The 14,543-nt window shown below is 36.6% G+C and overlaps 1 protein-coding gene across 1 annotated transcript in view; it reads left to right on the top strand.

Annotated features, from left to right (window-relative positions):
- DYNC2H1 (dynein cytoplasmic 2 heavy chain 1) overlaps positions 1–14,543 on the top strand; it is a 187,304-nt gene that overhangs the window by 106,838 nt on the left and 65,923 nt on the right. Inside the window, exons 77-82 of the mRNA XM_074816179.1 lie at positions 356–481; positions 3,699–3,809; positions 5,707–5,862; positions 8,463–8,538; positions 11,452–11,663; positions 13,414–13,518. Coding sequence (XP_074672280.1) covers positions 356–481; positions 3,699–3,809; positions 5,707–5,862; positions 8,463–8,538; positions 11,452–11,663; positions 13,414–13,518 — 786 coding nt within the window. The remainder of the gene's footprint in view (positions 1–355; positions 482–3,698; positions 3,810–5,706; positions 5,863–8,462; positions 8,539–11,451; positions 11,664–13,413; positions 13,519–14,543) is intronic.

Below are 14,543 nucleotides of genomic sequence, written 5' to 3'. Positions count from 1 at the left end.
TCTCTTGTTTTTATTGTATCAGCAGTTTTGCAGTAATACAGTTTAGTCACTGATATTTAAATTTACTTTTGAGTTCCCAGGGAATACTATCACTGTCACCAAGTGATGTATTTTTTTCCATAAAAAGACTAGGTAATGTTGTTTCTTAAGAAGCTCTGGTTAGATAGGTTGAAAAGAAAAACTACGTTTTCCTTACTCTTTTCCTTACTTTATTAGCCTATCGCATTAGAGAAAATTCTGGTTATCTTTAGCACACCTTTTTTATATATGCATGCTAACTTGGAAACATAATTTTGTATTTAGCTGTTAAATGAGGTATGATAAATTCCTTATACAACTGTGTCTGTCATTTCAGATTGCAATGGGCCAAGGCCAAGCTGACCTGGCTATTCAAACTTTAAAAGAATGTGCACGCAATGGAGAATGGCTATGTTTAAAGAACCTGCATCTTGTTACATCTTGGCTTCCTGTGTTGGAAAAGGTGAGGGTAACTAGATAAGAATGTATTGGAAACCAGACAAAATTAGTATGCAACGTTTCTGAAGCATTTCAGGCATTTCCATGGTGATGTGTAAAATTCCAACAATTTAAAAGTAAACCTTTGCAGTTTTCTCAATCATGAATAAGGTGAAATGCTTCAGATCTAAACAGCTCCTTCCTTTGTGGGAGCCCTTTAATTTTCATACAATGTATAGTATTTCTGCCACAATGAGTGAACAAATGCTCCTGTTAAGACTTTTGGTACTTTATGGGATACTGCCCATGTTTGCTGAACTCTGAATCTATGTATACTTAAATTTTATTTTTGTTTTTTCAGTCCTAGGACTTTCTTTTTAGTAGTTCTTTTTGTTAAGTGTAGCTTGTGTCTGAGTCACTAAGAGGTTTTTGCTAATTTGAAATTGAAATGTCTAATGTTTTATAGAAACATACTCTTACAGCGAGTAAAATCATTGTCTATGTAAATAAAAGTGACTTTACATGTATATCACCGTGAAATCCACAAAACAAATTAACTCAAAAAAAAGAAAGGCGGGGGAATTCCTATCAACAGATACTACAATCTTAATTTTCCAGTTTCTAGTGATTGTCCATAAAGTATACTCCATGCACATAACCTTGGAGTCTATCTTCTGTCTAGTACTGATCATGTGGCATGCATTTAACGTTCTTATAATCCATTTTGAAAAAATGGAAAGACAAAGCGAGATAGCACTGATGTGTGTCATCTAGTCTGAATATGATAGTGCACAGTAAGGAAGTGTTTGTAAGCCTCTTACTAAGAAAATTTCAGATCTTGTAAGTATTAAAATATGGATATGTATCAGAAGTTTCTTATTCTTTCCACAAGAACATAATACCGAAAGTGTTAAATGTTTGACTCAGCACATCCCCTTGACTGTTTTGCATACTATTAGCAAGTGCGAGGCTATGTAATTCATATGTTTGAACATCTTAAGAGAGATCTGCATCTTTATAGTTCAATTCCGTCCAGGTACACAAATTTAGTTCTCACGATCTTTCCATTTGAGAAGATGAAATATGTCTTCTGGTCAGTGTGAATTTTATCAATATGAAGATGATACCTTCACAGCTTACAACTGGCTGCCCTTTAGGTGTCTTCTAGCCAAATGCAATGTATCAGAGGATGCATGCTGCAGATGATTGCACTTGAATCAGCATGTAGATTCCCTTGTTTTCTTTTCTTAAATCTCCTGCTTCCAAGGCTGTGTATCATTTTCATATCTTAGTCTGTCTTCCATAACATTGTCATAGACAACCTGATGAAATACGGACCTGATTGTACCACAGTGAGGTGGATTGAAAACTGATCTAACTGCATGGCTCAAAGGGTTGTTGCCAGTGGCAAAAAATCCAGTGGGAAGCCAGTCATCAGTGGTGTGCTCCAGGCGTTGATACTGTGGCCAACATTGTTTAACGTCTTAATTAATGACATGAACAATGGGACAAAGCGCATCCTCGGCAAGAACAGATACTGGGAGAAATGATTGATACAACAGATGAGTGTGTTTTCATTCAGAAGGACCTGATAGGCTGGAGAATTAGACTGACAAGAACCTTGTGAAGTTCAGCAAAGGGAAATGCCAAGTGCTTCCTATGGGAAGAAATAACTCCAGGCACTCAGTCTGGGGGCTAAGTGGCTGAAAAGCAGCTTGGCAGAATAGACCTGGGAGTCCTGGTGGGTGAGAAACTGACTATGAGCCAGCAACGTGCCCTTGTGGCAAAGAAGGCCACTGGCCTCCTGGGCTGCTTTAGGCAGAGCATTGCCAGCTGGTCAAAGGAAGTGTTCCTTCTGCTCTGGTCAGCCCTGGTGTGACACATCTGGAGTGCTGTGTCCAGTGCTGGGCTCCCCAGTACAGGAGAGGCATGGGCATACTTGAGCCAGTCCAGTAAAGGGCCACAAAGGTGATGAAGGGACTGAAGCATGTGTCATACAAGGAGAGACTGAGAGAATTGAGACTGTTCAGCCTGGGGAAGAGAAGCCTCAGGAGGAATCTTATTTAGTGTGTATTGGCTGATGGGAAGGGGTAAGGGAAACAGAGCCAGGCTGTTCTCAGTGGTGTCCTATGACAGGACAAGAGTACATGGGCACAAACTGAAATACAGGAAATTCTGTTTAAACAGAAGACAAATTTTTTTCACTGTGAGGATGATCAAATGCTGGAGCAGGTTGCCCAGAGAGACTGTGGAGTCTCCATCCTTGAAGATATTGAAAACTTGACTGGATGCAGTTCTGGGCAACCTGCTGTAGCTGACTCTGAGCATTGGGTTGGACTAGAGTGTCTCCAGAGGTTCCTTCCAACCTCAACAATTCTGTGATTCTAGTTACCAGATATAGTTGTCATTTTGCCTAAAGAGCAGAACAATTAATGGGTTCAAAGAAATTTTTTTCTTTAATAAAACATTAAAAGCAAAATGATTATTATTATGTTTTAGAGATTATCAAAATAAATGGATTATGAGAAAATCTGTTAAGAGTTTTTTGAGCTAGGTTTCTTCCAAGACACATACACAAAACTGTTGACATTGTTCTCAAGTGAATTGTCAAACAACTTTTGTATCTTCAGTGGAAAATATGTCTGTTTCAGAAGCACATAAAGAACCATCAGTATGTCTTCATACATTCAGTAATTATATATTTTTTGTGAAGCCTTTATATTTGAAATAGCATTTGACAGTATTTATTCTTAGAAATCCATTTCCCTATCTTCAAGTTTCTATGAATCATGATACATGAAGTGTGCATACAACAAACAGTTGAAGAAAAAGAAATTAATAGATACAGTTATTGAAAATCATTGAGATTTGTTGTTGATATACAGCCCACATTCCAGGTCTTCATCTTTTGAGATGTAGCCTTCTGGTGTATTTTTACTTAAAAGAAGTAAAGAACTGTGATATATTTTTATGTTCTGAATTTAGGATCTGGGGAGGGAGGTGCAAATATTTTGACACAGCTAGAATGAACTTCAAACTCAAGCACAGCTAGCGTATAGAATGTGTGGAGACAACAGATCTTGAACTATAGTCTTTTAAATAATGTTACTTGTAAAAACAACTAAAGATTTTTTAGACAAGCCTAATTTTCTAATTTAGGATATTATAATTTTAAAAATTGTGTTTTGAATATTAAAAAAACCCAAAACCAAAACCTTCAATATATAATATCTCTTTAATAGGAACTGAATACATTACAGCCTCAACCAAACTTTCGCCTTTGGCTTACTACTGAAGTTCATCCAAAATTTACTCCAATTTTGCTTCAATCAAGTCTGAAAATAACTTATGAAGTAAGACCTGTTTGGAAAGCTTTTATTATATGTTTACCATGAATGAACTTGGATGTATAGTAAACTATATGTTTAGATAGTGTGGACTATTTACATAACGGAGTTTGGCTTGTATTTCAATTAGATGTAATACAAAAAATGCTATGAATTTACCTTGAAAGATTTTTGATGATAATTTGTAATGTATATGTGGAAATTTGCAGAAGCTGTGCTTTAAAGGGAAGGTAAAATTTCTTTCAGATATTTTTTCCAATTGAAAATCTGAACTGAAAATAAATTTACCTGGGGCAGGAATTTTGGTTTGTGCTCCAAATTCTTTTATTGCATTTAATCAGTGTTTCTTAAAAGCAAGACCCTACACAGGTGCTGGAATTTCTCCTTCTTGATGAATGTCCTCATCTGAAGATCACAGAATCACACTTCCTCTTCCTTATTTTTCTTTTTGGCCCCATAGCTTTATATTCACTGGACCCTTTCAACAAAAATGGCTCTCCTCCCATACAGCAGAACATACAATTAAAGCCCTTTACTAAAAATTGCTTTACAATAGCTTAACATAAGGAATAACTGGCACCATGCTCCTCCAACTTGTTGGAAAGAGCTCTAATCATTAATGAACTATGCATTAATGCCCATTATGGAAATGATGCATAGGGGTGCTACTAACTCCTCCATTGGTTATGGAGTGTTAAGATTTTGCCTACAGCTAAACCAAGAAGCTCTGACCTTTTTTTTGGGGTCCAGACTTTCAAGAAGCCAAAATTGTTACAATTTTATATTGACTGCAGGTATTTTTAAACTTCTGAGGTAACTTCTTGCTTATATTGAGGTCTTCAATGGTACAGAAACTACAGGACTGTCTAGGATTGCCACATTTCTTTTCATCTAGCTTCTTGAAGTTATTGAACCCATTGTCTTTGGAATAATTGGAACTTCGCACTGATGCAGTGTTCTAGATCCTGTTGTTACCTTTTAATTTGTAGTAAATATTTTGTTACCGTGAAAGGGCACTGATAGCCAATGACTTGCCTAATAATATTTGATTATTATATGGTTGTGGTATGTTCCCTAACTGTTACCAATCAAGATGTAAATATTAAAAAAAAAAAATCGACTATGGTATTTTGCAATTATTTGCCACAAGTGTGCATATGCAACTTGTAATCTGTATGTAATATGTAATCTTACAGAATATATAATCTTACAGAAGCATTAACAGCCATTGATTTTCAAAAGAAAGAAAGAACATTCTTATAAATATGAAAATGTGATTTCAATCTCTTTAAAATTTGTGTTTGCCTTCACACTTGCAAATAATTTGAAAATGGCAGGGTATCTAATCACTTATTTTACTTTTAAGCACTGTAATCTTTGTTATTATGTGTACTTTAACTGCAGTTATTTCTACTGGTGTGAACAATACCTACCACTAAATCAGACAACTGGCGTTTTATCATGCATATATACCATATCTATATGCAAGCTAAAAGAGTGCGGTGATGCCATGAAGCAGGTTGGCTCTGATCACAGAAATGATAATTGATAGTTGAGCTTGAAAAATCAGAAGAAAGGTTCTTGTTGAAAAAATTGTATTTACTTTTATGATTATATATTTTGATAGAGTACTATTCTTTCACTAAGTTCTTTTAGTGTAGTTCAGTCCTCCTGTTGGTTGGTTCTGGTTACAATTTCCTTCAGTGTGTTTAAGTTATTTTCAGTATAAGATCATTCTGTTGTTAGGTCATTTATTATAAGCATATTTTTTCCTTGTTAAATTTTGTTTTATTAAGTACTGTTTGTCATCTCATTAAATTAAATCATAAGTTAGAATTTAAGATAACAGTACATAAAAGTATCAGGTTTTCTGTCTAGAGCAGTGTTTTTCCTTCCAATGCAGGCACCTCCAGGCCTCAAAAAGAATCTCTTGCGAACCTATGAATCTTGGACTCCAGAGCAAATTAATAGAGAGGGAAATTTGACTCGAGCACATTCTCTCTTTTGTTTAGCGTGGTTTCATGCTGTATGCCAAGAAAGAAGAAATTATATTCCTCAGGTAATAATTTGCTACTTTTTTAAAAAATTGCCCCATTTATTAGCTTTTATACTTGGGAGTATTTTTCGTCAGGTATATGTTGGGTCATGTTCAGAGATGAGAAAAAATTGGATCTTTCTGGTGCTGGCCTTCATCATTGTCTCTGAATTCATTGCAAAATAAGATCTTGGTAGGCTAAATTCCTGTCACTCTGAAAATTGCTACTGCCTGCGTGGGGTTAATTTGTGATTTATGTACTAACTGATACTGATGCAGAAGTGAGATCCCATGGAAAAGATTCCATAAATCCTGTTTGCTTGGGACAGGAAAAAGTATTTTTGAAACATACGCGATTTAATGGAAGACATGTGTCCTGGTATCGACTGGGATCGAGTTAATTTTATTTCTTAGTAGCTAGTGCTGAATAGTGCTGGGCTTTGGATTCAGTATGGGATTTGGTATGAGAAGAATGTTGATAATATACTGATGTTTTCAGTTGTTGCTAAACAATCAAGGACTTTCCAACTCCACGTGTCTTGCTCATGTGCAGATGTACAAGAAGCTGGGAGGGAGCATGGCCAGAGGACCAGACCCAAATTGGCCAGTGAAATATTCCATATCATGTAACGCCATGCTCAGTATATAGAGGAGGGTCAGCTGGGAAAGAGGGGGTTCTCTCTCGCTTCTGGGATTGTGGTTTCGAGATCTTGTTTTTTTTGTGATCGCGAGCTGGGAATGGGCTGAGTATCAGCTGGCAGGTGGTGAGCAATTGCATTGTGCATTACCTGTTTGTACTTTCTATTATTTTATTGTATTTCAATTATTGAACTGTTTTTATCTCAACCTACAAATCTCCCTTTACTGTTCAATTTCCTTCCCTGTTCCCTGGGCGGGGGATGGTGAGTGAGTGATTGTGCAGCGTTTGGCTGCTGGTCAGGTTTAAACCATGACAATGAGAAAGAGACACTTTGGTGGGAAGGAGGAGATGACATTGTCTACTCTTTCTGCACACAAACCCTGTTCAAGGAGAAGGAAGAACAAAGGAATTAACTCGTTTCTTGTGAGGATTATAATGGGTTTCAGAGACTGTGATGTGTTTTTTCCTTAGATAAATTTTTGTTCAAAGCAAACATTTCTTTCTGGCTGCAGATGCTTAAATTAAACAGACACCCCCCCCACCCCCCCCAACAAACTGTTTTATATCTTGTTTATTTTATTTAGACTAGGGGTAAAATTAACCTGTCATCTGAAAGATTTTGTCTGTCAGAGCCTGGAATGTTTGAGGGTTTTTTGCTGGTTTTGAATTTGTGATTTATAAGGTTGTTTGCCTCTTGCAGTAACAGACTTTGAATATAGTGTTCAAGAAGTAGAATAGGTGAAAATATTTAAAGTACTGATCTGACACATGAACTCTCATTTGGCTTTGTTCAAATTCATGGTTGTTTACCACTAGCTTTCCAAGTCACACAAGATAGAATTTTACCGCTTTCTCCTTAATTCCACTGTAACTGTGTTTGTCTCGTGCAGACTTAGTATGGGTTTTGTTTTGCTTATGATTACCAGTTTCTAACATCGCTGGACTGCAATTAATCCCAGCTAGAAGCTCTTGTATTTTATAATGAATTCCAGGTTGGTTTGGGTCCATGTACAGATCTGTCGAAAAAATACATGAACACTGTTGAGAGACTGCAGCATCTTTCCAGTTTATGACCTCCAGCATGACTGGCTGATAGTTTGATTGTGATCTGTGGAACAGCTGCAGTCTTGACCTAAGACTGTATCCATCTCACTGGATATGTGCATGTTATCTGACATATTTGCACGTTTCTTATCATGAGTCATATGCACCTTGTTCCTATGATATGATCCATATGCAAAGGTACAGTCATAAGAAGATACAGCAATCAGAGATACCTTTGAGATCTGGATTTCCTAAGTTCTGTATCATATATCAATATTTATTTATACTTATCCATTTCTATTGAAAGCCTTTTGTGAGAATTACATGCACATTACACATTAATGCTATATAAAGAATAATGCCACCAAGAACAGAAAGAAGGTACAAACTGAGAATGATTAAAATATGCATATGGTGGTCAGCATTTTCCCCATAATGGTAGCAGTAATTGCTTTTCTCGTTACAATTTTTTAAGTTCATAGAGAAGTGACATGAATTAAGGAGTAAGATGATGAAAACATAATGTACACTGTGATTGAAGAACCGGACATATTTATGAAAATCCAAAGGAAACTGAAATACAAAAAAGCCCTCAGAAATAACATCATAATTCAATGTGTGATCTAGTCACAGATGTCAGCAAGGTTTAGTTGAAGTAAATACTGTTAGGAAATAAGATAATCTTAAGTTTACATTCCTCATACTCAATGTATTCTACTTTATGTAAATATGTAAAATTAAATGCACTGGTAGATCTGGGTTTTTTATGCTACCTCCATTGCATGTTTCCAAAGGTGTACGTTAGAGGACATAGGTTGTCTCTTTTTTCATTCAGTACTAGGTATTATACAGTATTCAGTAACCACATAATATTTGCATTTTACTTCATGATCATCATTGTGTGACTAATTAAATTCTTTGGGGTTTTTTTTAATGATAGGGTTGGACCAAGTTTTATGAATTTTCTTTATCTGATCTCCGTGCTGGTTTTGACATTATTGATAGACTCTTTGAGGGTAAGTCACTTCTTAAGGAAAGATTTCTCACCTCTGTAGCATAAACCTTCTAAATGCCTCTCATTTAAAATTTTTAGAATATTAAAAAATTTCATAGTAATTTTTATAAATTTGTTACTTTGCAAGATTGTTTTGTTTGGGGTTTGGAGTGGGACCATTCTGTTTAAAGGCTGCTTTGCAGGTATTTAAATTTTGCATTTGAATCTTCGTTGGAACATTTTCACAAATATAAACACATGACCAAGTTAGGTAACTACTTCAGTATGGGAAGTAGTGTGACCCTGAATCAGTTGTGCTTAGTCTTATTAGGCTTTTCTGGATGTAGATCCAAAGGGTATGTCTATATTAGTAAACTGATAAGGGCTCGACACAGGCTCAAAACTATTCCATGATCAGGTTTATTTTTCCCCATATTTGGCTTATGCAGACTGGCATTCTCATAGGCAGCGACAAGGCATGGTTTGTCAGATAGCAGAGCCCGGAGACACTTTCCAGTAGGCAGCAGATGGGAGGTTACCTTATTTTAGGGCAAAAGAGAGTAGCTCTATGGATGCAAGCCACCTTGTGCCATCTGAACTTGAGTTCAAACAGGACCTGTCCTGTTTTACCTTTACTAGAGATGTTGCATGAGGAGCTTTTTTCTTTCTACAACACTCAGATAAGAGTGGAGATGCTGCAAGGCTCATCTCCAGTAAGCAAAGCAAGAAACATAGGGTGAATTGTAATTCCATGTTTTCTTTGTGCCAAGAACTATTCAGCTCAGGTTCTTGAGTCCAGAAGAATAAATAGGAAATACAGGAGTGCCTGGAAGATGAAGTCTTCTGTCTCTACTCCTTCCCAGTGTGAGCTTCCCCATATATTGAATAAATGAATGGAATATGAGTTGAGTATGAGTGAATTCTTCATATTGAAACTCACTGTTAGTGCCCACTTCATTGTTCTGTTAAGTAGCACAGTAATTTCTTAATATTAGTTAATATTAAAAGTATTTTTTAAAAAAGTATTTGCATTTTATATAATTTCAAAGTAAAATTAGGAACTGATATTTAGAGATAATTTATGATCATTGACTTAAATGAGATTTATGGAGGATTAGTACTTCTGGAGTTGACCTTAGTTACACAGACTTGAAACATACAGTAATGTAAAGAGGTTGAATCATTAACTATCAATGATAATCGTTAATCTAAACATTAGCTACTGCTGTGAACATAACTACTTACGAAGAAATGATTGAAGTATTTGGGAACAACAGTTACCACCAATAAACCCCCCCCCCTTAAAGTAATTTTTGCTTCCTTTTCTCAAGGGGCTTTAAGAAGTACCTTTCTGATCTGAGCGATGGGCTAAGGCCAACTGCATGAGCTTCAGTAAGGCCAAATGCCGGGTGCTGCACTTCGGCCACAACAACCCCCAGCAGCGCTACAGGCTTGGGGAGGAGTGGCTGGAGAGCTGCCAGTCAGAGAGGGACCTGGGGGTGTTGATTGACAGCCGGCTAAACATGAGCCAGCAGTGTGCCCAGGTGGCCAAGAAGGCCAATGGTATCCTGGCTTGTATCAGAAATAGCATGGCCAGCAGGGACAGGGAAGTGATCTTGCCCCTGTACTCGGCACTGGTGAGGCTGCACCTCGATTACTGTGTTCAGTTTTGGGCCCCTCACTACAAAAAGGACATTGAATGTCTCGAGCATGTCCAGAGAAGGGCAACGAAGCTGGTGAAGGGTCTGGAGCACATGTCGTACGAGGAGCAGCTGAGGGAACTGGGGTTGTTTAGTCTGGAGAAGAGGAGGCTGAGGGGAGACCTCATCACCCTCTACAACTACCTGAAAGGAGGTTGCAGAGAGCTGGGGATGAGTCTCTTTAACCAAGTAACAAGCGATAGGACAAGAGGGAATGGCCTCAAGTTGCACCAGGGAAGGTTTAGACTGATATTAGGAAGTTTTTCTTTACAGAACAGGTTATTAGGTGTTGGAATGGATTGCCCAGAGAGGTGGTGGAGTCCCCATCCCTGGAGGTGTTTAAGAGTCGGGTCGACATAGCGCTGAGGGATATGGTGTAGTTGGGAACTGTCAGTGCTAGATTAACGGTTGGACTAGATGATCTTCAAGGTCCTTTCCAACCTAGATGATTCTGTGATTCTGTGATCAAGGTACCTTCTACCTGCACATGAAAGCTATAGGGTGTAAATCAATCATTGTCCCTTGCAGTTATTTTAGACAACTGTGATAGAAGGGAGGAAAAATAAGTTACTCTGAACTTGTGGGATATAGCTATGCTAGAGTAATATAATTGCAACATCAGTCTGGCCAGGAAACTAATAGTAACATGCTTTATGTGTTTTATGTGCTATGGTGTGTGATTTATAATGATTTACAAAGAACCTATCCTGGACCTCTGTGTTTGAAAGATGACATTTCCAGTAATGTTACTGATTTTGAGCATGATCTGGTTTTGGTTCAATCAGTCAGTTTATTTTATGAGATCAGATGGTACTGCAATACAAAATAGTGTATAAAATTTTGAACAAAGAAAATTATTTTTATTCATGACAAAGGAGCACATAATTAAAGTTTTAATAGCATCATTTCTGAAATGCATATATCCAATTGGTTTATCTACAATAAAAAGCACTTCAAGACTTAAGTAATATTTCTAATAGCTCATTTTGAAACACAGTAAGTGGTCATTTTATCAGTGAAAAATATTTACAAACTCATTGTAGTTTCTGCAACTTTTATTATTTGGTAATATAGAAGAAAAACAATTAGAAATTAATTATTTGATGTGTTTGTATTTTTTTTATTTCACTGAAGAATTTTCACTGCACTGTCTTGCAGTGACAAGAAGAAATGCTTATAATGCAATGCTGTCCATTGATACAAAATATTAATACAAAATACTAATTAATTTATAGGTTCCAAAGATTTTCAGTGGGAATTTGTGCATGGCTTGTTTGAAAATGCAATTTATGGAGGCCGTGTAGATAATTACTTTGATATGAGGGTTCTTCGGTCCTACTTGGAGCAACTTTTCAATTCACGAATCATTGGCAGTTTAAATGCTAGAGGCAAGAAGATGACTAGTTTCCCATATTCCATCTCTTTACCGAATTCCTGCAGTATTTTGGTAGGTATACATCTTCTGTCACCTAATATAGAAACTAAAATTCTTGGATATATTTGCACAAAGAAAATCAGAGTTATAAACCAAAAGATACCTCCATTTATTTAAGACTTCTCTTGTGTGGAACACTAATTCTCAAGTTGTCAGAACTATTCTGCTAGTCTGTTCAGTCTCCTTTTTTATAATATCTTATTGGACTATGGTGCAGAGCAGAATAACTATGAGGGACTGAGTAGAAGAAATTGGGTCAATTTATGATAAAGAAGGATACTATTACATTTTTATATAACTTAGTATATTAACATAATAGCACTTTTGTACAGACTGCTAAACATTCTTATAACTTCTGGATGAGATAGGAAAATCTGTATCTCCTTATTTACAAACTATATCAACATTCTGACATAATCTTCTAACATGCTGTGGAGGGTATATGATATTTTATTTGGAGATAAATATGGATTGTGTTTCTCCTTTAGTATTCCTTTAGTGTAAAGGAGAGGGAGTTCAACAGAGTCTAAAGAACTGATCTCTCCCTATCTTTCACATACTATTGTTATTGTTACTAAGATTCATTTGCATTTTAATATAGGACTCCATACTAGACCTCTAATATGAGCTGATGTAAATGGAATTATGCCAGTTAAAATAAATCTGTCTGGCATTCTCTACCTGGATTCTGACTGTTTAGGTTTGGGGTTTGTTTATTTTTGTACGTTAAATATGACAGTTATTTTCTATAGATGTGCTGAGTTAATGTCGTAAAGAGGGAAGGAATAAACAAACCAGGCTGGTCTCTATTCTTGTAAATAATATGATCAAACTGATGAACCTTTCTTCTTGCCTGCACTGCATTTAATGTCTCAGTTTCTTATAGTTGTATGAATATTTATGTGAGAGTTTATATTTTTCTGCAAGTAGTTTTCATTGGTAGAACACTAATAATAAGGCTAAGTTTGATTACTTAAGTTAATTGGAATAATATCTCTTACTAAATAGTGTTCCTTCAGTGTTTGGTGTAGAGGTCTGCTACTGTTGTTACCTCTGAAGTGAGATTCTGTGTCAAAGTAAATCATGCCCACATAGGACATGCTCCTGCAAGCAAAGGACAAAACACACATGATATAACACAATAGGGTGCAGCCTGACTTTCAAATAGTAAATAATTTTGCTTTCAAAGCCACAATGAAAGAGAACATCCAGCACCATTAGTCTACCTGAGTCTGCAAGGCCTCTTTCAGTTTTGTGCAAGAGCAGCATCACTGGTGACTATTACACTATAACTGCTATTGATGCTATTCTGCATCTCCAATGATCATGTAAACCTATTTTTACCTGAACAATTTCACTTTCTTTGAGTGATATCTTCATAGATTTAAAAAGAAGTGAGTGCTCTTCATTGTATAAATATGTATTATACTCTATTATTCGAATTCTAAATGCCAAAATATTTTTTTATATTGTCATTAATCTTACTTTTAAGTTTTCAACAGAAATATTGTAACTACTTTTAAGATAGTCTTAGCATATTTTCTTTTCAGTTGATAGCATCACTGTAATTGGAATTGAAGCTTTTTGCTCTTTTAGAGTTAAAAAATTTATAAATAATATTGCCAAGATATATCATGTGTTAAATAGCTATTTTAACCTTGTGTTATGCAGTGCACTTAATGAATTTTCAGTATACACTGTTAATTTCATGAGCTGAACAAAATGTTCCCTCAGTTATGTTTATTGTTTTCTTCTAATGCAGGATTATCGTAATATTATTGAAAGCCTTCCAGAAGATGATAAACCTGACTTTTTTGGCCTCCCTGCTAATATTGCTCGTTCATCACAACGTATGATCAGTTCCCAGGTAAAGTTACATTTCTCGTTGACCTCTGAATCTCTTCTGCATCCAGTATAAGCTAGAGAACCCAACCACCTGTTCATAAATATGAATTTCCATAAGAAAGTCAGAGAAAATGGAGGGATTTTAGGATTATGTTGACTTTTATCTGTAGAATACTTTAATGTAATAACAATTATCTTTAATTACAAAGGTATTCGTTTAGAGCTGTGGTGGTTTGACCTTGGCTAAATGCCGGGTACCCACCAAGTCGCTCTATCACTTCCCCCCCCTTCCCCTTTTTTTCTCAACAGGGCAAAGAGGGGAAAGAAAATAAGATAGAAAAAAACCCCAACCCTTGTGGGTAAAACAACAGCAGTTTTAATATAAGAAAAGCGAAGCAAAGGTCTGCGCGCGGAAGCAAAAAAAAGAAAACAGATTTATTCTCTACTTCCCATGAACAGGCACTGTCGGGCCTTCTCAGGAAGCAGGGCTCCAATACGTGTAGTGGTTGCCTTGCAGGACCAAGGGTGACCCCACCCCCTTCCTCCTTTCTCCCAGCTTTATACTGAGCAGACGTCATATGGTCTGGAATATCCCTTTGGTCAGTTCGGGTCAGCTGTCCTGGTTGTGTCCCCTCCCAAGGTCTTGCCCACCCCGTCCCACTGTGGGGGGGAAAATGTCGGAAAGAGCCTTGGTGCTGTGTAAGCACTACTCAGCAGTAGCCACAACACCAGTGTGCTATCAACACCCTGCCAGCTCCCAACATAAAACACAGCACCGTGAGGGCTGCTATAGGGGAAAACCAATTCTGGCTCAGCCAGACCCAGTACAGTGAGCTTAAATAAACAAAGAGTTATTGAGAAAGTTTACAATAGTATAATTAAGTTTATGTTGAAGAGTATGCCCATATGTAAGTAGTTTAACTAGTTCTATTTATACTGTTAATCTAACTCCCATCAATGGGATCGTTCTTACAGCTGCTCTTCACTGCACATTAAGATTTTAGTTTTGGTCACCAAATTCTAATACAATAGTTTGATGGATAGAAT

This window comes from Strix aluco, chromosome 2 (assembly GCF_031877795.1).
Source record: "Strix aluco isolate bStrAlu1 chromosome 2, bStrAlu1.hap1, whole genome shotgun sequence".
In the NCBI taxonomy this organism is placed as follows: Eukaryota; Metazoa; Chordata; class Aves; order Strigiformes; family Strigidae; genus Strix; species Strix aluco.
The sequence above is the reverse complement of the archived record's forward strand: the minus strand, read 5'-3'. Positions and strand labels throughout refer to the sequence as shown.